This window comes from Xylaria bambusicola (assembly GCF_022495145.1).
Source record: "Xylaria bambusicola strain CBS 139988 unplaced genomic scaffold F5B22scaffold_67, whole genome shotgun sequence".
NCBI classification, from domain to species: domain Eukaryota; kingdom Fungi; phylum Ascomycota; class Sordariomycetes; order Xylariales; family Xylariaceae; genus Xylaria; species Xylaria bambusicola.
The window spans coordinates 102,859-123,458 of NW_025953620.1; the positions used below are offsets into that span (position 1 = coordinate 102,859).

Below are 20,600 nucleotides of genomic sequence, written 5' to 3' on the forward strand. Positions count from 1 at the left end.
TAAATTTTTCAGCCACGCTGTTAAATGTGCTAATATTCTCTAATTACCTTTAAAACTTGAAGAAGACGTATGGCCGGAAATCAACGCTTACAATTGAATCAAATTCCGATATACCGTCCCGGAATCCTAATTTTGCTACCCATACATTAGAGAGTGAATAGAACTCTTTATGAAACCCTGGACCCTATGATAACTGACTATATCGCAATCTGCACCCTAATACCCAAGAAATATAACCCATCATAATACCCTTCGAGGTCCGTGTATGTATAGGTTATATCAACAGCCCTTTTTGTTCCCAATCTGAGCCCGAGGTTTCTGTTGAACAATGCGCTGTAAGTGCAATAACTGTCTCTCCTGGAGTAATCGCGTGCGCCGGTGCTGGACAAGTGCAGCCAGCGAGAGGACGGTGGCACTTATGCAGAGTCACTCCCCCGCAGTCAGCAAGAATTTCGATTTCTTCGTGACTGAACGTCGCTGTGAAAGCACGGGAGACCCAGTTGACGCTCTCTGCATGGCCCTCACATTTCGTTTTAGCGGCGCCTCCTCACTAGCACCAGCTACTTGAGAATCCAACAACATGAACCCTTGCTTCAGAACTTCGTTTCCATAGGAGAAGCCCGGCCACACAAGCTTGATTCCCTTGGCCGACTTGAGAGAGTTCAGCGAAGGCTTTGAGCCAAGTCCGTTAGGTTTGGCGTTGGCCAGTAGCTTCTTAGTTTGACTAGTAGAGTCAAACTCTGCGGGAAGCCAATACTTCTCCGTGTCATCTTCCGTCGCTGTGAACGGCTCAACTTTCTCCTTAAGAGGGCGCAAAGTGTTCCAGCTTTCTACTGCCAGGCGACACAGCTGCATGATTTCTTTGTGAAAGTTCTCTCGCTGATCCTCGATGACTAGGAAGCGCAGAACGTGATAAATGTCCCCAGCAATCTCGATTGCCCTATTATTGGCGACTTTCGTCTGTTCGTCGGGGTAGATGGCGAGGAGAACACTACGAAGATGGAGCTCTCTCTTGGGATCTACCTGCGATAAGTTCGATAGCATCATGGTGATGGTATCGATACCTTCTGGAAGATTTTGGTCCTCGTTGGGTAAGAAGTAGAAGGGAACAAATATCTCGTCAGCTAACCTGGTACCAAGGCTAGCTAGAAACACTGCGATTCGAACCTTTTTGGCGGGGATGGAGTTGGAAGGGTGCAAAGGCAGTTTGACCTCCCTACCGATCCCTTCGAAGAATGCCGTTTCCGCAAGAACTTCGTCTGACAAGTCCCCAGTGAAATACTTAAAGGCTATAACCTTGGCATAGCCGTAGATCTTATCAAGCTCTGACAGGCTATGGATGCTGTGTTAGCGCCTAGTCAACCCAGATGTGATCGAAGGAATGATATAGAACTTACACAAAATCCTTTGATTCGTCGATCACCTTGCAAGAAAGGTCTTGAAGCTCCTTCAGTTGGTTTGACGTGATCTCCAGCTCGGTCTTCTTCATGCCAAGTTCCGCGTCTAGATCACTGATGCGGTTGGCATCCTTCACTTGCTGTTCCATATGCTTCTTTATCTGTTCCTCGCGTGCCTTGACCTCGTCGTCAAGTGCCGCCACCTTGCCTTGCAAGCCACTAATAGTTGAAGCATCATATTCTGACTTTTTATCCTTGTCGGCTATTGTCTGCTTTGCCCCTTCGACCTCGCTCGTCAACGCACTAGCTTTCGCTTTGGCGTCTTCGCTCTGGGCAACTGCGTCCTCAGATCTCTTCACTTGGTCATCAAGCTTGATCTGGAGATTCGTTAATGCTCGAACTAAAGAATCTTTGTCACCCTTCAGTTCCTTGTTCTCTTTGAGAGCTTTTTCGACGCAAGTCGCTGATGCATTAGTTGCTAGGGTACCGAGGAGTTGGAAGAAGTCTATTACTTCTTGCGTGCCCACCTCCTGGGGACTCGCCACGGAAGCCATGCTGCGGTTGAACTATAAAGCTGACTTCGTAAAAGAATAGACTAGATTCGAAAGATGCGCAAGCTTGTTGTTCATGTAGTGTTCAATGATGGGATCCTTAGGTTCTTGTATCGAACTTGATATTCATTTATGTTGCTTCGACCTCAGCAGATGGATCGCAAAAAGCGGCTATCACTCTGGGATTGAATAGTCATAGATGGTGTATGCAATCAGCCTTTCGTTGGTCTAATTAAATTACTTCGCCCTGGAGTGGTGATAGGGGTTAGTCCAAAGATTCGTGATAGCTCTACACCTAATCGAACGCTTCAATAGATTGCTTCATTGTCGATCCACGTCTATCGGGTGCCAGCCGCATCCAGTCCGGCCCGGGGAACTGACCTTATTCCGAGCCCCCTTCACGCTGGGCCACCCACACCTCGGTTCCGCGCCGATTTGGCATTATCGACAAATCGGCGGCAGCCCTATGATTTTTCTGCCGAATGCGACGCACATTACCGCATTACGCAGCCGATTCCTGCAGAAGCCCCTCACTTCTCGTTGGTAGCCCCATGTTTCAACAATGGGACTCTAAATTCCACACTGACATGTCCATCTCCACGTTGACAGCGCTGCTACAAACTACTGCCAGCTCAGTCAAACCAACTAGATACTAGTCCTCACCTAATTCACGGAAATAATTCTGTTAGTCCTAGATTGCGGTGCGCTCCAAAGTGGTCCGTGATTATACTATCTTTCGAGGCAAGACAGTTTACTTCTTTGGCACCACAGATCACCTTCATTTCATCCCCGCAATTCCCGGTCTATACAGCGCATGCCACGTCTGTCTCTCTAATGCCTAAGTACCTAGGGCTCCAAGACATCTTGAGTTTTCTTTTTGTCATTCATTACACAACACGGCGATATAGATTTTCGAATCCTGTAAGCATCATATTGGTGTAGCACCCGGTGAAAAGAATCGAATTCCAAGCGTCGTTTTGTCACGTTACGCAAAGTCTCAAGCGGTAAATTTCATCAAAGCAAAGAGTGACATATGGATTCATTGCGTATACTGCAAACCCTTCCTCAACCTCGTAGATAAAACGTGTCAAGGTAGTGTGGTGCCATTTCAGCAGCTCATGAGGCTGCCCAAACTTACGTGAGTGCCAGACCAGCGAGCTTTTGCTAAACTAATGAAGCCTGAAGCAGGCACCCACACGACATGTCAGGATTAATTTCTAGCAGAATCAGCACACAAGCATCCAGGCGCAGACCAGTGTAACCTACTCCATGCCTGCAGACTCGTGCCTAACCGGAGGTTCATCGCCGCAGTATTCTCATTTGTGTTATTCGTTCTCTTGAATTATGGATGCCAGATATATTCGTCGAGATTAATATGATCCAACCTGTTCGCATCTATTCGGGAAGGTGGTAGTAGTGCAAACGGGACTGGAGAAGTCTGTGCAAGTTGGGCCGCATTCAGGGGAAGCCAAGAACTGTCCATCTACTCCCCTTATTCACCGAAAAAAAAAGGGAGAGAATTGCAGACGCCCATTAATACATGTCGAAGAGGAACATATATCAATAATTTCATGTAAGCCAAACGCTTGGCAGCGAAGCGCTTAATGTCGATTGTCTTGCCGTTAAGCCCCGATCAACCGAGCGTGGGAAGTTGCAAACGAGATGCAAACTGTTAAGGCATATATCATCAGCGATAACAAAGTTGAGCCTCAAGCCAAACCATGGGCTACAATTGCATCAGTTCGCTTGAGCCTTCTCCAAATACACGGGCCAGTGCCGCGTTCTGCATATCACGTGGCCACGGATTCGTTCATCCCTAAATTGTTTGAACAAAGCCTCCTGGACGGTTACTGCGCCTCCGGCGTATCATCTATGTATGTCATCGCGTGGTGCAAACTCAATATGAATTTCAGCAAGCGTAAAAAGATTTCATGTACAGCATCCTAGCGAGTGAGATGCCGAATGATCCAGGCAATCCTTTCTGCATGTCGCCCCAATATCCGCAACAGGGGTTTAACCAGTAATTATGGATCCATGAGCTCAGACGGTGTGCACAATCTGTGTTGGAATATTAATTTATCCTATAAGTATGTACTGTACAAGCCAGTGTGAACGTTTCAGTGGTTACCTACATGGAGCCGAGTTTCTCCGCGGGTTATCTGTGACGTTTGGTTCTGCTCGTGTTCCTGAGTTCCAGAAATAGTTCTTTTCGCACTCCTATACACACCATCTCGAAGTTGATACGTATATGTTCTATCCATCTTATCCCTATAGTCTTCTATTTCTTAGCTTGCTAATTCAGTCTTGACATTGTACAACATATACCTGGCGGCTCTAAAGCCTGGGCGTTGTCCTCGATGGCCCCCCTTATGAGTAGCGGCTACTTACGTCTTTTACGAGTTAAAAAGTAGGTACTCATTTATAGGCACTTGCATTAGAGAACAGATACCTATCATCAACTAGTGATCTTGCACGCCTGTACTATGTACATATCAGTTTCCAGCATTATAGCGACTTGAAGTACCTTCCTCAGCCACAACTTCTCCGAGAGGTACATAAATACAACCAGACAAGGCTGTAATAGTACAGTCCCTGCACCTTCCTTCTATCTTGCCGCTCCATCTGTTATTGCCATCTTTTACTTGCCTCAGTTGGCGCTTTGATCATTTCGCCCTTTACTAACCTCATCTCTACCCCTCTCACTTGCACTGCTTCCACCATCCGTACTAACCCTGCTATCCAGCACACCCATATCATCCATTGCGGCCATAGTAACTCAATCCTCACGAAGACGAGAGAAACAAAATCCATATGTTGACAAAGTAGGCAATATGACAACTCTACCAAACCAAGAGTGCTTTGATCTTGTGATCTATAGAGGCACCTCGTCCACGCAACATGATGACACCAGCCAAGAAACCCACGACGACCGGATTACATTTACTGGCACTTGGAAAACCATTCGTACTAGGGCCCAAGAATACTGCGGAAGTACCAAAGCGAATGCCATTCTCTTCCCCTCCGGTATCCCCTTACTAAAGTCATATTTCAAGGGATATAATGCCGAGCTTCAAGTCTTCGGGTGCTTGGGTGCGTTGTCGCAGGCCTTAGAGGCCTTGGGTTCCCTCAACTATGGCGTGGAACTCACGCTATTACGCCCCGATGACCCCAAGGCTAACAACAAGAGACGGCGCACGGCTAGGGAGAATGGAGGCTTGGAAGCATCAGACCAACATCAACAGACCAAGGAAGCTTCTCATATTATCCAAACGGCTAATCCTAACGCCTGCGCCAATTGTGGTGAAATTGATCACAAGGCAGCATTTTGCGTCACAGTTGGGAAAAGTGGCTGGATGGAAGCGTGCTGCAAATGTGACAGTCAAGAGCATGCCTACGAAAGTTGCCCTCGTCGCCAGCAGGATGAAGATTTCACGTATCTCATCTTGAACCGAGGAAACATTGGCCCCGTCAAATCTTCACTGCATTTGGGACAGGTTATACTAATGGAACTCCATCGGCCCGACTCACTGTATGTAGACACCGACATTGTTGCTCTGCCACACTCGGCTGCATTTTCTATGCAAGTCGGACAATGGCGGAATAAAGATGAGACCGGCTATGCTATTGAACTCGCGCGTCACGGCCAATCGTTAGGTCGCGCTATACATACCCTTAAAGATCATCATTGGACGACCCAGGAAGAGCATAAAGTCGACGAAAACGTCACATGCGAGAACTGTGGGCAAATATATCATTCGGTATACGAGTATTTGGCTCTTTGCGGATTTTGTGGGAGCGATAAGCACGTAACAATGTTCTGCGAAGATAGAGCTAGGGTATGCCTCTGTTCCAAATATCCCAAACACAGCAGAGATTGTTGCAAGAATGAATGCTGGTACTGTGCGGCTGTACAGGCAAATCACAACCCCCATTACATTTCAGAGTGTCCCATTATTTGTCATATATGTCTTGAGCCAGGTCACAAGACGAAGAACTGTAAGATAAAGCGATTAAGCCGAGCATGCCGGAGATGTTCGATGGAAGAATATCACTATCCTCTAGTTCACAATATATGCCCCGGAGCCGGTTGCATGCGCATTCTGGCAACACAACCTTGCGAGGATCATTGCCATATCTGTGGCTAGGAGCTCAGCTTTGACAGATTTCTTGAGACTGCAGGCTTACCAAAGCACAAGTGCCAGTGGAAGAGCGGCATTTGGTTCGGGCCGCATATGGGAGTTGGCCTTAGGTGTAGACAAAATTCTCAACACCCCACTGACTTCTCCCAATTACTGAAGAAAGCTCGTTTGGCAGCTTTAGGGGCTATCCTCTGCGCTGCTGCTGGCGGTAGTGAGGTGAAATCACAGCCTATAGAGTGCATCGCGTGCCAACTTCTTGCAAGAAATAAACAAGAATCATATGTGAAGTACGTCTTGATTAACTTTTATTTAAACTGCTCTATCTAACAAGGACGTCTCACAGTGATCTTCTCGGGTGAAAGGAAGGCCTCCTCGCGCAATGGCTTAGAGAATATTTACTTCACTCATATGCAGCTGGTGATCTCGCTTGTCCATTGTCCGATAGAATAGGGATTGATTTTGATGGTATGTCTATACTTAAGAGACAGGATGGATGAATTTCTAAAGATGAATAAGTACCGAAACGATGTGAGACGGAACGGCCGTTGAAAATGGAGAATATAGCTGTTGGGTTGATCATTCTGAGATGGCACTTTAATCTCATTTTATCTCACCAGATAGGATTACTCCCTCCAAAAGTTTCTGCTTAAAATGCCACTGAAGACGGAGGAGACATCAAAGATGGGTGATGCAGCTGCTGGGTTGGTCATTCTGAGATAGCACATTCTCAATAAAATTTTCTGTGTTTCAATATCTCAGGCACCCTAAACGTGATAATGCAACAGATTTTATTATTATTAGCACTACAATTTTGTACACCATTGTGCCAGATTCTCCTCCTCTCCGCCCTACCTCCGACCTCGAGATCTCACGGATCTTCATCCCTATGCTTAAAATTTGATTGACTGAATGCCTACCCACCCCATGCTTGTATATGACTGATAATATAAAGACGAAATATCAATACTGGGCGAAAGATTAATACCCAAAAACGTGTATGCTAGCTGGTTATGCCTCGTGCGCAACCGCTGTATCCTCGCCATACACGATCCGTCTCAGGACCTCCTTCTCACCACTCTGCTCGCACATGGCGCGGAAAATACCCTTCTCACCATTACTATCGTTTTCACCTGCTTCCCATAGCTCCCTTGGCGTCCCGTACTCCGCGACCTGGCCGTCGCTCAGCACGAGGATGCGGTCAAAGTCAGCAATGGTGCTTAGCCGGTGCGCGATTACAACAAGCGTGCTGTCGCCGAATTCCTCGCGAATGGACCGCTGAATTAACGCGTCAGTTGCCATGTCGACAGCCGACGTTGCCTCGTCGAGGACCATGACCTTAGGCCGCGAGACGATGGCACGCGCGAGGCAGAGAAGCTGTCGCTGGCCTTGAGATAAGTTCAATCCACCTTCCGAAATTGTGCTTGATAGGTCGCGGAATATGTTGGTGTTTTTCCGGGATGCGTCGCTTGGGACTGCGGATACGGGGGTCCCTGGGGATGTCTCGGCCTCGGCTATCAGATGCACACGTGCTAGAGAGTCGAATAGCTCTGCGTCCGTGTGGTTATTGAAGGGGTCGAGGTTCGAGCGCACGGTGCCGCTGAAGAGCACCGGGTCTTGAGGAATGATGGCCAGCCGGCTACGGAGGTCATGCAGGCGGATTTTGGAGATGTCGACACCGTCAATCAGGATGTTGCCTGATCTCGCCTCGACGAAGCGGAATAGCGCAAGCGTTAGTGATGACTTGCCTGCGCCCGTGCGCCCGATGACGCCGACGCGCTCGTTCCTCTTGATCGAGAAATTAAGGCCCTTCAGAACAGGCGGGAGGTCATCTGCGTAACCTACGACCAGATCGTTCACTTCGACACGGCCTTCAGTGGGCCAGGCTGCGGGTGGTCGCACACCGCCTAGATCCTCGGTTGGTAGCTCCGTGTACTCCACGATTCGCTCCGCGGCATTCATCTCGAGCTCAGCGTTGGCGTAGTGTCGCACCGTCCACATAACGTATCCGGAGAACTCCAAGGCAAAAGAGAGGGCGAAGCCCGCGAGCGCGGAGTCCATATCTGGGCTGAGAAGGATGAAGATGGTTACGAAGAAAGCGAAGAGACTGCCGACGACAGACATGCGCCAGCCCATCCACCGATTGAACAGCCATAAGTGCCACGTCGCAACAGTCCAGTCGTCTAGCCTAGTATACATGCGTTCGATATACGTCTGCGATTTGTTGAACGCTCTGATGGACAGCACGCCTGTGAGTGCGGACCCGAATTGTTCGAAGACAGGGGATTTAGTGATAGACTCCATTCGTTTGACTGATCTGGCGGCGTGCAGATACTGGCGGGCGAACATAACGGAAATAGCAAGGAGGATGAAGGCTAGGACGATGATCACGGGCGATACGAACAGGCCAGCGGCAACGACACCAAGGAGATTGAGAAAGGCGTTTGCGGCGAAGGCAACGGCATAAGCGAGGTGCGTGTCCACGGAGTGGAAGTCAGCGGTAAACCGGTTGAGGACGCGGCCGACTGGAACCGTATCAAGCCATCGCAGGGGAGCCCGCAGAACGATGAAGTTGAGCCGCGCAAAGAGTTCCCTTGATGCGCGAATGGAGCCCGTGAAGATGTAGTACCATCGGAAGGTGGATAGAATCGAGGCTACCACAGAGAGTGCAATATATATGCCTAGGTAGAAATCAATACCGCGTTCCGAGTGACCTGGTGCGGGCTCGATGATAGTTTGCATCGCAGATTGCTGATAATTGTAGTGGTGCGCAAATGTCTGGACGTTTGCTTGCAGATTGGACATTTCCTCTTCTTCGTATGTGCCTGTCCAAATACGAAGCCACCACGACCGACCGATAGTTAGAGCTTGGACAACGAGGAATAAAACCACGGCGCCGGTCCAGAATGGCCACGACCCGCTGTGCTTGAGATATGTCGAGTAGACCCGAGCCTTGATGGCACCTTCTTCCTGCTTCTCCTCTTCGACGAATTTACGCGGTTGGTGTGCCTTAGAGGGAACTTTGGCGAGAGGCTCTTCTGGTGCTTCGATGTCGACTTGGGATATCTGTTCAGAGTTCACGGCAGTCGACTCTTCCTCGTCTCGAACCTGTTCATACAGACCGCCCCCTTCTCCTTCCTCATGGCTCTTGATTTGTTCAAGAGTGCCCGCCGATTCTAATTCCGATACTAACCCAGCGTTAAGAACACCACCGTCTCCTAGTTCCATCAAGAACTTCGCCTTCGATTCGCAGAGGGCAACGTGGTGAGTAACTAGGATCCGAGTCCGTCCTACTCCGAGTTCACCATTGAGACATTGTTCAAAGATGTGTCGACCGACGTGAGCATCAACAGCACTGAAAATGTCGTCTAGCACCAGTATTCCAGCACGAGAATATATGGCTCGAGCGAGTCTGTAATCTACGTTAGTGTTCTCGTGGGAGTACTGTGAGACGAAATGCCAACCGACTTGGAACAGGAAGCAAAGGATGACTTACGTGATTCGCCATTTCTGACCACCGCTGAGGTTGATTCCGTTTGCACCAATCTCGGTTGCATCTCCATCGGAGAACATTTCGATATCTTTGGTCAAGGCACAAACTTCGATTGTCTTCGCGTATCTGTAGGGATCAAACGGCAGGCCGAATAGAATATTATCTTGCACCGTGGCATTCTCGATCCAGGGAATCTGAGCGACATATGCGACAGCACCAGTGAGGATCCAGTTACTTTTATTTGCTTTGCTGTCGTGACGTTCATGGAGCAGAGGCGCTCGTGGTTTAGTGATTGTACCAGACAAAAGATCAACCTCTCCAAGGATAGCGGCAAGCATGAGAGACTTTCCACTACCAGTTTTGCCCGATATGACAGATAACTCACCTTTCGGGAAAGTAGCACTGATGTGTCGCAAGATGAAGCGATCGGGATCCTCTTCACTGTTTGCTGGTTCAGCATCAGAAGGCCAGGCAATTGAGGCATTGTCGAATGAGATCTCATCAGAGTCTTGCGTAATTTTAGAGATCTCAGCCCCCCGCAAGTAGGCGTCAATTCGCTTGATTGACACCCAAGCATCAAGCAGATCGGTGGTCAATTCTGGAATGATGGATAAAGTTAATTCAAGAGCTTTGAAGACACTGAGACTGACAAACGCGACCGAAGGAGTGAGTGATCCATGAATAGCAGCATACACGGCCAGCGACACTGCAGCAAGCAGGATCGGGCTCGTAATCCAACAGGCAAAAAGCATGACATCGAACCTAAAAGCATCCCAAACGCACTTCAGCTCCCTCTCTCGCACCATCCCAATTTTATTTTCCCATTGCGGCTCTAGGGCAGAGAATTTAATCTGTCGGATACCCTGCAAAGCTTCAGCAACAACGCCCATTTTCTCATCGCGGACTTCCATCAGCCTATCTTGTGCATCGGAGTACAGCTTTGAGAAGTATATGTTAACGGGTGTAATGACAAGCATAGTGCCGAATCCTGCAACAAGGGCTTTCCAGCCGAGCAGATCCAAGAGGAAAATCAGGGAGACAATAAGCTTAAACAACGAAGAAGGGAAAAACCAATTGAAATTTGCAAAGTCGGAAACACGTTTCGCATCCACGCCAATCAGGTTGACAGTGCTTTGCTTATTCTTCTTCAGTAATTCGGCTTCGTCCTCGCCGCTCTCAGCTTCGGGGGGCTGCTCGATGCCGCCAGATTGTGCCGCAGGTCCGGTCACAGTCGGTTCCGTAGAGGTTGGTGTTTTTTTCTTGGCTGCTTCTTTCACATCCTTTCGCCTCATTGCTTTTTGAAAAATCAGAGACGATAGTTGTGCGCGGATAGGTATACAAAGCTCAGCCCAAGAAAGCCAGAATATGAGTGTTTCGACCCATGACTGAGCAATAATGACCACCATGAGCCAAACGGCCCACATCCAACCCTCATAGCCAATACGCTCAGTGCTGTGCCGGTTCTCGAGGAGATGTAACAGCTGCAGTACAACCCATTGTGGTGCGAAGTTCAATACAGCGCATGCTAGAGTCAGTGCCCATTGTATTGCGAATGCCCACTTGTGTGCCAGGATGATAGATACCCATAGCGAATGGCTGAAATTATGGCTTTCCCAGTGAGCTGTGACATCTTTGGATCTCACCCACTGATTGGGTCTTGGGAGATCGGCCAAATCTAGGTTCTTCTTCTTTGTTGCTAGCCGTAGAATCCCTGCTGCCCAACTGTAATTGTATCTACTCCAAGCGGAGACTGTGTAGAGTTGGTCGACAAGCTTGCCTTCATAGTAAACGTCAGGCCGGCGAGGGAGCATCAAGCTCACAAAACCTAGGCAGATGATAGTCAAGATCTCAGCAGCACGAATAGCAAAAGCAAGCCCATCGTGCTTCCACAGACGAGTGGCGATTTGGTTATCTTGGAAAGCCAAGACAGTAGCTAGTGTTACACAAGAGAGCATGGAATATATTCCCAGGTTGTATGCCTGTACCGAATCTCGGCTAGCTGCAATGCAGACAGCCTGAAGGGTCAACAGAGCCTACCAAACCATGTCAGCAGGCCATTGGTAGAAATTGGGCCGTTGCATTTATTTTCCTTACCCAAGCTGGCATGGCCAGCCAGTTTTCCAGAAACAAACCATCGCCTTCACCTCGAGGGCTCAGTGTCGTAAGAACGGCGGTGGCGATTGAAATACAAAACCCGGTTATTGAAAGTACCAATATCGACACTTTAGGAAGCTTGTTGCTGAAGGCTTTGACAGCCTCTTCGGTGCTTTGGCCATCCTTGTCCTCGTAACCTTCAGTCTTAAGGGATCGGTTGCCTATCTGTTTGACGAGATGAGCCGCGGCTGGAATTGACAATGCAGCCACGACGCCCAAGCCGAGGCTGGAATAAGCGAGCAGTTCTTTATCGTCGGACATGGCGATTGACATCTTCCAAGCAATGCGCAGTGCGAGGGAGACAGGGCCCGAAGGGGAACAGAGGCCGGGGATCTAGGCAGCTTCTAACGGTGAGACCTGGCGAGAGCAAGGCATTCAACTAATTGATTCGAGGGAATTCGAAAGACGACTGTTCGATAGGTGGGTGTTTGCAATATTAAGCCATCAGGCAGAACCGGGTGTCGTGGTAAGGCCACCACGGTCGAGCTAACTTTGACTGACTGACTGACTGACCGACTGGGTGACTGACTGACTGACTGTGTTCAGTGACGGGGTAACGCAATCGAGGCCCAAGTTTAGCAAAGGGCGGCGTGAATCACAGGCTTGGCGGGACGATTGTGGGCAGGAAGCGGGAGTATAAGCGACGAAGGATTGCGATGATGGGACAGTCAAGCAGATATGACTCGAGATATGACTCGCAAACTTCAAGACGCGAACCAACAGTCTGCTAAACGATGATCTTTAGTGTCGCCTAGGACCTCTGCCTCCCACCTACACGTACATACATATACGTACTACGAATTACATGTAATACCTGGTCGCCGATTGAGTCATAGTGCCAACGACGAGCGGGCACTGGGCGCGTGCTGGGCGAGGGAGGGAGCTCGCCCGACTTAAATTACCGTGTCTGCTAGTCCTCGAGCGCCCGCCTTCAGCTCCAGCTTGCCACCAGTTCTGCTCCGACCAGGATGCCAAGCAGCTTGGGTTCCAATGTACCGGTTCCAATAGAGGCAAACTCAGCTTCGACGTGCAGTCGTGCTAGTTGCTCAGTAGTGTAGATGTCGATAGATGTGGGCGCTTTTTGCCCGCCTGGGCACGACCAGGGTCTCTTGTGACCAGGGTTGATCGCGAACTGAACCAGGGCGGAAATCAGGGGTTCATTGGCTCGCGGCCTGATCTTTTCTAATACCTAGCTCGATAGGTAGCTGGAGATGGTTGCACAGTGCAACTAGAGTTTGCAGGATAAAAAATTGAGAATGACGAAGTTGAAAGGGGAGTGAGAAAAAAAAAAACAAAAACAAAAAAAAAACTACATGCAATCAATACATTATGACTATTTGCACGACTAGCTATGACTTTTTACATTAGCGCATTGGACTCAGACAGCATATTACAAAGCAAAATCCTGAACGAGAAGCTCGTTGTCTGCTCAATGTCACTATCATACTACCCATCCCTGGCTCTTCTAGTGCTGATAATGGGCATGGATAGGAGCAATGTCGATGGAGATTTGCATCGGCGCAGTGTTACAGTAAAGCTCTCTCTCTCCCTCTGCAACTCAGTCTGACATTCCTACTTGCTGCTACCCTATGCCGCCAGCCGTCGATATACTACGAGTATACGCCTCGAAATTGGGTAGGACGGATGACAGATTACCACAGTATCGACCTACCACCTACGCGTATGCACACGCATGTCATCGAGTTAGGTAGTAATGGGCAGCTAGTAGGTTAGCATTGTCCTCGTCAGTACAGCCAACAAACATGAGAGATGCACCGGAACAGCCAACCCACGACCTGTCGGCGCTTGGCAGCATCATCAGCACTAGGTTAGCATGACGGAGCCTTCGGCCGAGGGCAGGTAGCGTGGTGCGGAGATTATCGAACGCCAGGTCGGATAGAACCAGATCTCGGGACGGGGTGCCTCAGGTAGCAGTAACACCCACGTTGCTACTGTAGTGTACCTGTGGCTACCCGCGACGACGGCAGATGGGATGAATTCTTGGGTAGAAACAACCAACCTCATTTGTCTGCTTTCCCCCCAAAGCAGAACTGAGGGATCGAGGTAGTACACGTACATGTATGTAGATGACTTCTGGCTTTCTGAGGGAGCGAACCTGTTGCTGCTGGGCCTAAGAGCTGAACTAAAAGTATGACAGTATCTTAACCTCTTCTTGGCAAGCTAAGATATGGGCTTCTTAGTGTACAGCAGGCAGACGAGTCAAAGCTTTTTGACACTACCGGTAGATGCTATACCCATCTAGATAAGGTATTTGATCATCGCTGCATCCATACATGTACTTGGTAAGTACAAAAGCAATAGGTTCTGACCACATACATGCTTGTTCTGTCCTTGGCTAATTCCGAGACTGCTCGACGAGATGCATGGCGAGAATAGTCGCAACAATGGTTACAGTGAAGGCGTTCTCGATGCGGGCAGGCGAGAGCCGCCGGTTCGAGACCGAACGCCGGGCCAATCGAGCTCCTCCTTACCAAGTGCAGGTTCGAAACTAGTTCTTCAAACAACGTCATCACCACTGCCATTGTCTGATGCGCTGTTGACCCAATGATGATCAAGATAGCGGGATGTTACATACTGTAAATGGTAAGTATAGGTCCGGTATGCTATGCCACCACAGCAGATCGAAGGGGGAATTTGGATATATAGGCATACACCGCCCTACGGTGGAGCAGTTTAGCTTCGCCGTGATATCTCGGCCAGTCAGATGGCCCAAGTCTGTGGACGTGCACGATGGAGTACATCTAATCTGCGGTGTGTCTACCGTGCGATTTGTGACTCAACGCACGGAGACCTTTGATTCATGGAGCAGTTGATAGTATACCTGGTAGGCATCGGAAGACGATGGCCTGAGGGACAGAACGAGAGGGAGAAAGACTAAAATAAAGTCGAAGTCGCAATGAATTGAGGCAAAATATGCAACGAAGGCCACCTGACTGCGGCATTAATGTTCATTCTCGGCTGAGAGGGTACCTAGAGAGCTTTGATGATATTGAGTTGAGCTTTGGTCGTTCGACCAACTTACCCCCCTGCCTTGGCTTCAACGTCGATGTTGCTCTGTAAAACATCTTATCAACTATGTATAAAGAGGAGACTCTCAATGGCACGAGAACCTAGGTAGGCAGATGTGTTTCATACGTGGCGTCAGTCTGTTGAAGTGATACGGAAAGTACCGGTACTCAAAGAAATCATCTCACATGACTACCTGTGACTACCTATAGTGGCTGATTTGACTTGAGGTCAGAGAACAACGGTGCAGTGAGGAGCACAAACCTCAAGCGGAGGTGCTTGGTTTGCCCAGGTAGTTCTACCGAAAATCTACAAGCGCCATGCCAACACCCTGATTGATGTATCATGGGCAAATTTCCAGAGGTTTTATGCTGCTCGTTTCTATTGCTGATCCAAGAAGGGTGACCAGAGTGAACCAATTTCTCTACTGTCATATTTCCGTTGTAGCTCTTCGTGTTTGCCGACCAAATCCTCGAACACGCCACTCAGCCATTCCACATAGCAGTGTGTTATCAGCCATACACAACAAGCTGGGGGATATTATAGTCTAAGACACTGCTGATTTGTACGAATGCGACCTCGGTAAACGCGCCATCCGTCTGAGGGTTATGGCGGTATGAGTAGTGCCTACAGATACATCCTAGGAATTTTTTACCCTCAGTATGTTGGTATGCCTGATGGATGCACTTCTATAACCGCCAGCGCTCAGGTAGACTCGTTATATCATGCTTAGGGAAAGCACGCAGCACCTCTTAGAACGCAATTTCTCTTATATTATTAGGCACAGACTTTCCACATATAAGACATATAGAGAGTAGTCTTTTGAGTCCAGCACAGGAGAAAGGTATTCTCCCCGGGTGCGTCCGTAATGGTCAAGGTGATTCTTGGAGTTGTACTAGGTTCCGCAGACATGTAAGACGAAGTCCGCAAAAGGGTTGAGCTGACAGGAAAGTATAATTTGGATCGGTCATGAGGTGGGTGTAGCCGGAACCAAGGACCTCTGTGTAGGGGGTGACAGTCAGCATACCTACTGTTTACTTAACTCCTCGATCATCTGATTCAAAGCCCCCATACCGCGTCTGCAGTTGAGGAAGACTGTTCAACGATGGGGTTTCTTGTACAGAGTGCTTATAGCATGGGTTGCTAACGTGTTTGAGTCAGTACCTGGTCTAGTAGTCTTCTTCATCCATAATTGAGCTCGTCGATGAAGCATGGTATCGCTGCACGGGAAAGAAGCTTGAGTTTATCTCGGTAACTCTTCAAAGGTATACAACGGGCGCTCTTCCCAGTCAGCAACTGTTCGACGGAATAACACCGTTGCAGCAATCCGCAGTCATAAAGTTTAACTATTTTCACCGGTCTGCTGTGCTTTGCCTCCCGCCTGGCAGTATCTAGGCAGAGTAGCTCCTCACCAAGCGTCTGTCTACATAGATAAGCCGGTTATTGGTAACCCAATATTGGCGTTATCATCCTGCAACAGACTAGAGCTTTCAATGCGGCGGCACCTATCGTGTGAAAAGGTAGCAAGATGACTTGAACAACCCTACAGTATTGATTTAGCATGGATTCTGGTCAAATGTGTGTATAGGGGTTGGCTCAGTAAGAGTCCCCGGCAGGAAGCTATTACATGAACATCCGACGAAGATGTTGGCTGGGGAAGACGTGATTGGGAGGGGATGGATTAACACTGCATTGAATGGCATTTTTGGAAGCAATGGAAGTCTACCAGTGAGACAGACTCATGAGAGTTCTCCTAAGAACTCTTCCAATCAGCGACTACATAGCTTCCTTTAGCAAATTAAAGCCACGGCAGGTTCAAAAGAGGTGAGATTTAGACGAGATGGGATGAGAGAACGAAAGAGAGGGCGTGAATACCTCATGCTATAAGCCACATGCGAGCCAGAAGCTTGCGGGACGCTCTTATACGTGATGCTTCAAGTTGGTTTCGACCGGTATCCCTTACATTACGGTACATGCATGTAGGGCAGTAACTCCCTTACCTAAACATACCTACATAGGTACCTACATAGGCAGGCGAGGCAAGCCAAGTATAGCACTACCTCTTAGGGGATGCCTACCTATATTCTCCAGCCAACAGAAAGGCTAGGTACCTCTGAGCCGGGTTAGGTACCTGATCAACAAACGGAAATGAGACAGAACGAAAATGAGAAAGTCCATCAATTCAGATCTCCTGCTTCAATCGGTATTCATCATTGTAACTTCATCACCTCCCGCCTGCTCTTGTTACCCAGTCGGTAATGTTCATCGTCTACATGTAGCCAGCGACCTACCTACCCGCCTCTAACCACTATCCGACCCGCGACCCGCTATAATCGTGAAGCTCGTGCGTGCCTCTATCGCCGTGCCTCTGTTGCCTCGTCCCGCACTCCCACCCGCAATCCTGACGACGCCTACTTGTTTTCGCGACCCCTCGAGTTCGACCCTGGGTGCTTTGCCAAACTTCAACTGCGCCAAGCACGCTGCGGTTGCACATTTCTCTGTCTCGTCCTCCCCCCTTGGAAAACCCTATCTACCAGGCAGGGTTCTTGTATCACGTCTCCATTTACAGTGCCGTTTCCCACACAAAGTCCCTGGGCTTACAAGAGCACCAGGCTCCATCACCACCTCCTACCGACGTCAAAACGTACCCGAGGCGCACGAGCTATTTCAATCGAGCTGGGGTTCTTCTACGACACCTGACTACGCCCGGCCCGGCTCGACTCGACTCGACTCGACTCGACTCAACTCAACTCAACTTGTGGTTCCATATCCAACCTCCCTTCTCGTCTCTTGCCGACTCCAGCATCTCCCAATCTTCAACCTCCTCCCGCACCGCTGCATCAACCCACCGGTCATTTATCCCATGCCTACACTTTTTTGAGGCGTTGCCATCATGAAGTCCACTCCCCTCATTATCAATTGGCATGAGAAGAATGCCCCCATCTATTCCGCCCACTTCGAGCCACATGGAAAAGGGAGGCTGGCTACAGGAGGCGGAGACAACAGCGTCCGCATATGGAAAGTCGAGGGCGACGGCGAGGACCGTCGCGTTGAGTACCTTTCCACGCTGGCAAAACACTCCCAGGCCGTGAACGTGGTTCGCTGGGCTCCCAAAGGCGAGACCCTTGCATCCGCTGGAGACGATGGCAACGTGATATTATGGGTTCCGTCCGAGATTCATAATCCAACAACCTTTGGTAACGAGGGCATAGAGGACAAGGAGACATGGCGTACCAAGCACATGTTCCGCCCTACCGGTTCCGAGATCTACGACCTCGCTTGGTCCCCGGATGCTACTTACTTCATCATTGGCAGCATGGACAATGTTGCTCGCATTTACAACGCTGGTACAGGTAAGTTTCCTCGAATCAAATCCACATACAGCGGAGACTAATGATGGCCTAGGCATGCTCGTCCGCCAGATCGCCGAACACAGTCATTATGTTCAGGGCGTCACTTGGGACCCCTTGAATGAGTATATCGCGACCCAATCCTCTGATAGATCTGTCCATATATACTCCCTAAAGACGAAAGACGGCCAGTATACGCTGACAAGCCACGGCGCCGAGACACCAAAAGTAGCCAGTCACGCCAAAATGGATCTGCCTCCTCGCCGCATCTCATCCAACAGTCCAGCACCCCCCGATATGAATTACCGCACCCAGCTTGCAGCTGCTGCAGATACTCTTTCAACATCTATTGGCTCCCCGGTGTTATCGGCGCCGGGCACACCACAGTCTGTACCTCTACCAATGAATCCACCTAGTGTAGTTAGTCACAGTAGACGGTCATCGTTTTCTTCCCGTCGTTCCGTATCACCAGCACCATCATTGCCACTACCTGCGGTGATGCCCATGGCGGCCGAGGCTTCTCCTAAGCCAGGTTATAGCGGCAGTATGGGGATGAAAAATGCGAACCTCTACGCAAATGAGACTTTGACGTCGTTCTTCAGACGTTTGACATTTACACCAGACGGTAGCCTTCTCCTCACACCTGCTGGTCAATATCAAGTCCAGCATCAAACAGATGGCCTGAAGCCCACATTTGAGGTGATTAACACCGTCTATATCTATACGCGAGGCGGTATCAACAAGCCTCCCATTGCCCATTTGCCTGGTCATAAGAAGCCCTCTGTTGCTATCAGATGCTCTCCTATCCTTTACACTCTGCGACAAAGTCCGCCTACCACCCAACATATTACCATAGATACCTCTTCCGCTGAAGACCCAATCCCAGCACTTCCTGAGCCTATATCTAAACCTTCTCTTACCATTATGGACCCACCTCCACCACCAACGTCTTCGGCACCCGATCCAGAAAAGTCCACACCTTCAAACCCTCTCAACATAGAAACGAATGCATCTACACCTGGACCTAAGCCGACATTTGCGTTGCCATACCGAGTTGTTTATGCTGTGGCAACCCAAGATGCCGTTCTTATCTATGATACACAGCAGACGACTCCCATTTGCGTTGTTAGCAATTTACATCTCGCTACATTCACTGATTTAACTTGGTTAGCGCTTTGCACTTTACTTTGTTCTCTTGGCACCCATAGCTAATAGTTTATTAGGTCCAGCGATGGCTCCACGCTATTGATCTCCTCATCGGATGGATTTTGCTCAACTTTGTCCTTTACCCCAGGAGAGTTAGGCCAAGAATACAAGGGGGAGTTGTTGAGTGGCAAAAACTCTTCGTCGATGGCAGCTAGTACTGCCTCCAACCAGGCAACACCGATCCCCACTCCAACCTCAGTCTTTGCACCACCTTCCCCCTTCCCTAATCACCAGCATCGGAATTCAGGCGCTTCGTTTACAGCTCCTTCACCGCCACCAACGACGTCTTTCGTGGGTGCTCGGCCGCCGTCGCCAACAAGATCGAACTCAACATCGTCAGTGGCGACGCAGGCTTCTGTCATGAATAATCCACCTCTGATCGGCGGAAGTGTACCTAGCATTACGGCCACTAATTCAGGCAAAGTGACGGGAATCCCAATCGCAACTCCACCAGAGACACCAGGCAGCACTAATATCGCTGTCGGCGCGAAGAGAAACGCAGCAGAGGATGAAAAAGAAGATACTAGTGCCCAGCCAAAGAAACGAAGGATAGCTCCGACGCCAGTTATCCATACGGAGCCAAAGCCATGAAGGAAGGCATGATGTATAAAAGAAATGACATTTGACTTTGGGCAGAAGCAACACGAACAATGGGATCTTAGACATTTGGTGGAGTTTAGGAGCACATACCATTACAACGGACGGTGGGCGTTGGCTGTTGAAATTATTGACAGTCTTCATAATTCGGCCTCTACCCCCACCCCTTGCGAACTTGGAATTCACCGGAACCTAGTTTCTTTTTATTTTACCTCCGCTACTTGATGTGCGTATGCGCGGTAACGAAAAGGCGTAACCATCCGGCGTTGGGAAAATACCTCAATAGTAACGTTCAAATTACGATTCGTATCAAGAACGACCAATATAACGGTCTGTGCAAAAGAGTATTGTCTGATAATGCCTATGGATGAATAAATGCATATAATTCTCTTGTTGTCGACCTGACTTCATCCTCCACGTTTTCTGCTGCAGGTTTAGATATCAAGAACACACTGTAGTTAGAAGACACTTCTACTATTGCAGAATGGGCATGCCACTTTCAAACACATCAGCTGGATAACCCAGGGACACCGGGCTAGGACCATACAAGGACTGGAAGAGTCAGTACGTTGGAGTTCAAACTTACGGTGTATGAAAGGATTGATTACAAGAAAAGAAAAGAAATAGAGGGAAAGGCACATAGGAGTTCGCCGGCTGTCACTGATCCAACTGATGATTAGATGCGCATA

General features: G+C 49.1%; 4 protein-coding genes across 4 annotated transcripts; 2 read left to right on the forward strand and 2 right to left on the reverse strand.

The window, feature by feature from the left end:
* Positions 1-15: 15 nt before the first annotated feature.
* F5B22DRAFT_626436 (uncharacterized protein) lies at positions 16-2,540 on the reverse strand. The gene is made up of 3 exons (XM_047976248.1): positions 2,330-2,540; positions 1,398-2,195; positions 16-1,333 (listed from the first exon to the last, which is right to left on the reverse strand). The coding sequence occupies exons 2-3, from the start codon at positions 1,949-1,951 to the stop codon at positions 427-429; spliced, it is 1,461 nt and encodes a 486-aa protein (XP_047826054.1). The 5' UTR covers positions 1,952-2,195; positions 2,330-2,540; the 3' UTR covers positions 16-426.
* Positions 2,541-4,605: 2,065 nt separating this feature from the next.
* On the forward strand, positions 4,606-6,582 carry F5B22DRAFT_626438 (uncharacterized protein). Its single transcript, XM_047976249.1, has 2 exons — positions 4,606-4,939; positions 5,002-6,582. Exons 1-2 carry the CDS (start codon positions 4,847-4,849, stop codon positions 6,091-6,093), a joined length of 1,185 nt encoding a protein of 394 aa, XP_047826055.1. The 5' UTR covers positions 4,606-4,846; the 3' UTR covers positions 6,094-6,582.
* A 513-nt stretch (positions 6,583-7,095) lies between these two features.
* F5B22DRAFT_651364 (P-loop containing nucleoside triphosphate hydrolase protein) lies at positions 7,096-11,992 on the reverse strand (the record flags this gene model as incomplete). Its single annotated transcript, XM_047979451.1, has 3 exons — positions 7,096-9,496; positions 9,581-11,610; positions 11,672-11,992. 3 exons carry the CDS (start codon positions 11,990-11,992, stop codon positions 7,096-7,098), a joined length of 4,752 nt encoding a protein of 1,583 aa, XP_047826056.1.
* A 5,659-nt stretch (positions 11,993-17,651) lies between these two features.
* On the forward strand, positions 17,652-19,905 carry F5B22DRAFT_639661 (WD40 repeat-like protein; the record flags this gene model as incomplete). The annotated part of the gene is made up of 3 exons (XM_047977745.1): positions 17,652-18,111; positions 18,164-19,274; positions 19,332-19,905. The coding sequence occupies 3 exons, from the start codon at positions 17,652-17,654 to the stop codon at positions 19,903-19,905; spliced, it is 2,145 nt and encodes a 714-aa protein (XP_047826057.1).
* Positions 19,906-20,600: the final 695 nt, after the last annotated feature.

What these genes read in the sequence shown, in the direction of transcription:
- F5B22DRAFT_626436 (XM_047976248.1), bottom strand. Translation starts at nt 1,951, where the DNA reads ATGGCTTCCGTGGCGAGTCCCCAGGAGGTGGGCACGCAAGAAGTAATA. An exon ending in GACGAATCAAAGGATTTTGT is followed by an intron (nt 1,334 to 1,397) that starts GTAAGTTCTATA and finishes CAGCATCCATAG; the next exon opens with CCTGTCAGAGCTTGATAAGA.
- F5B22DRAFT_626438 (XM_047976249.1), top strand. Translation starts at nt 4,847, where the DNA reads ATGATGACACCAGCCAAGAAACCCACGACGACCGGATTACATTTACTG. An exon ending in GGCCCAAGAATACTGCGGAA is followed by an intron (nt 4,940 to 5,001) that starts GTACCAAAGCGA and finishes TCATATTTCAAG; the next exon opens with GGATATAATGCCGAGCTTCA.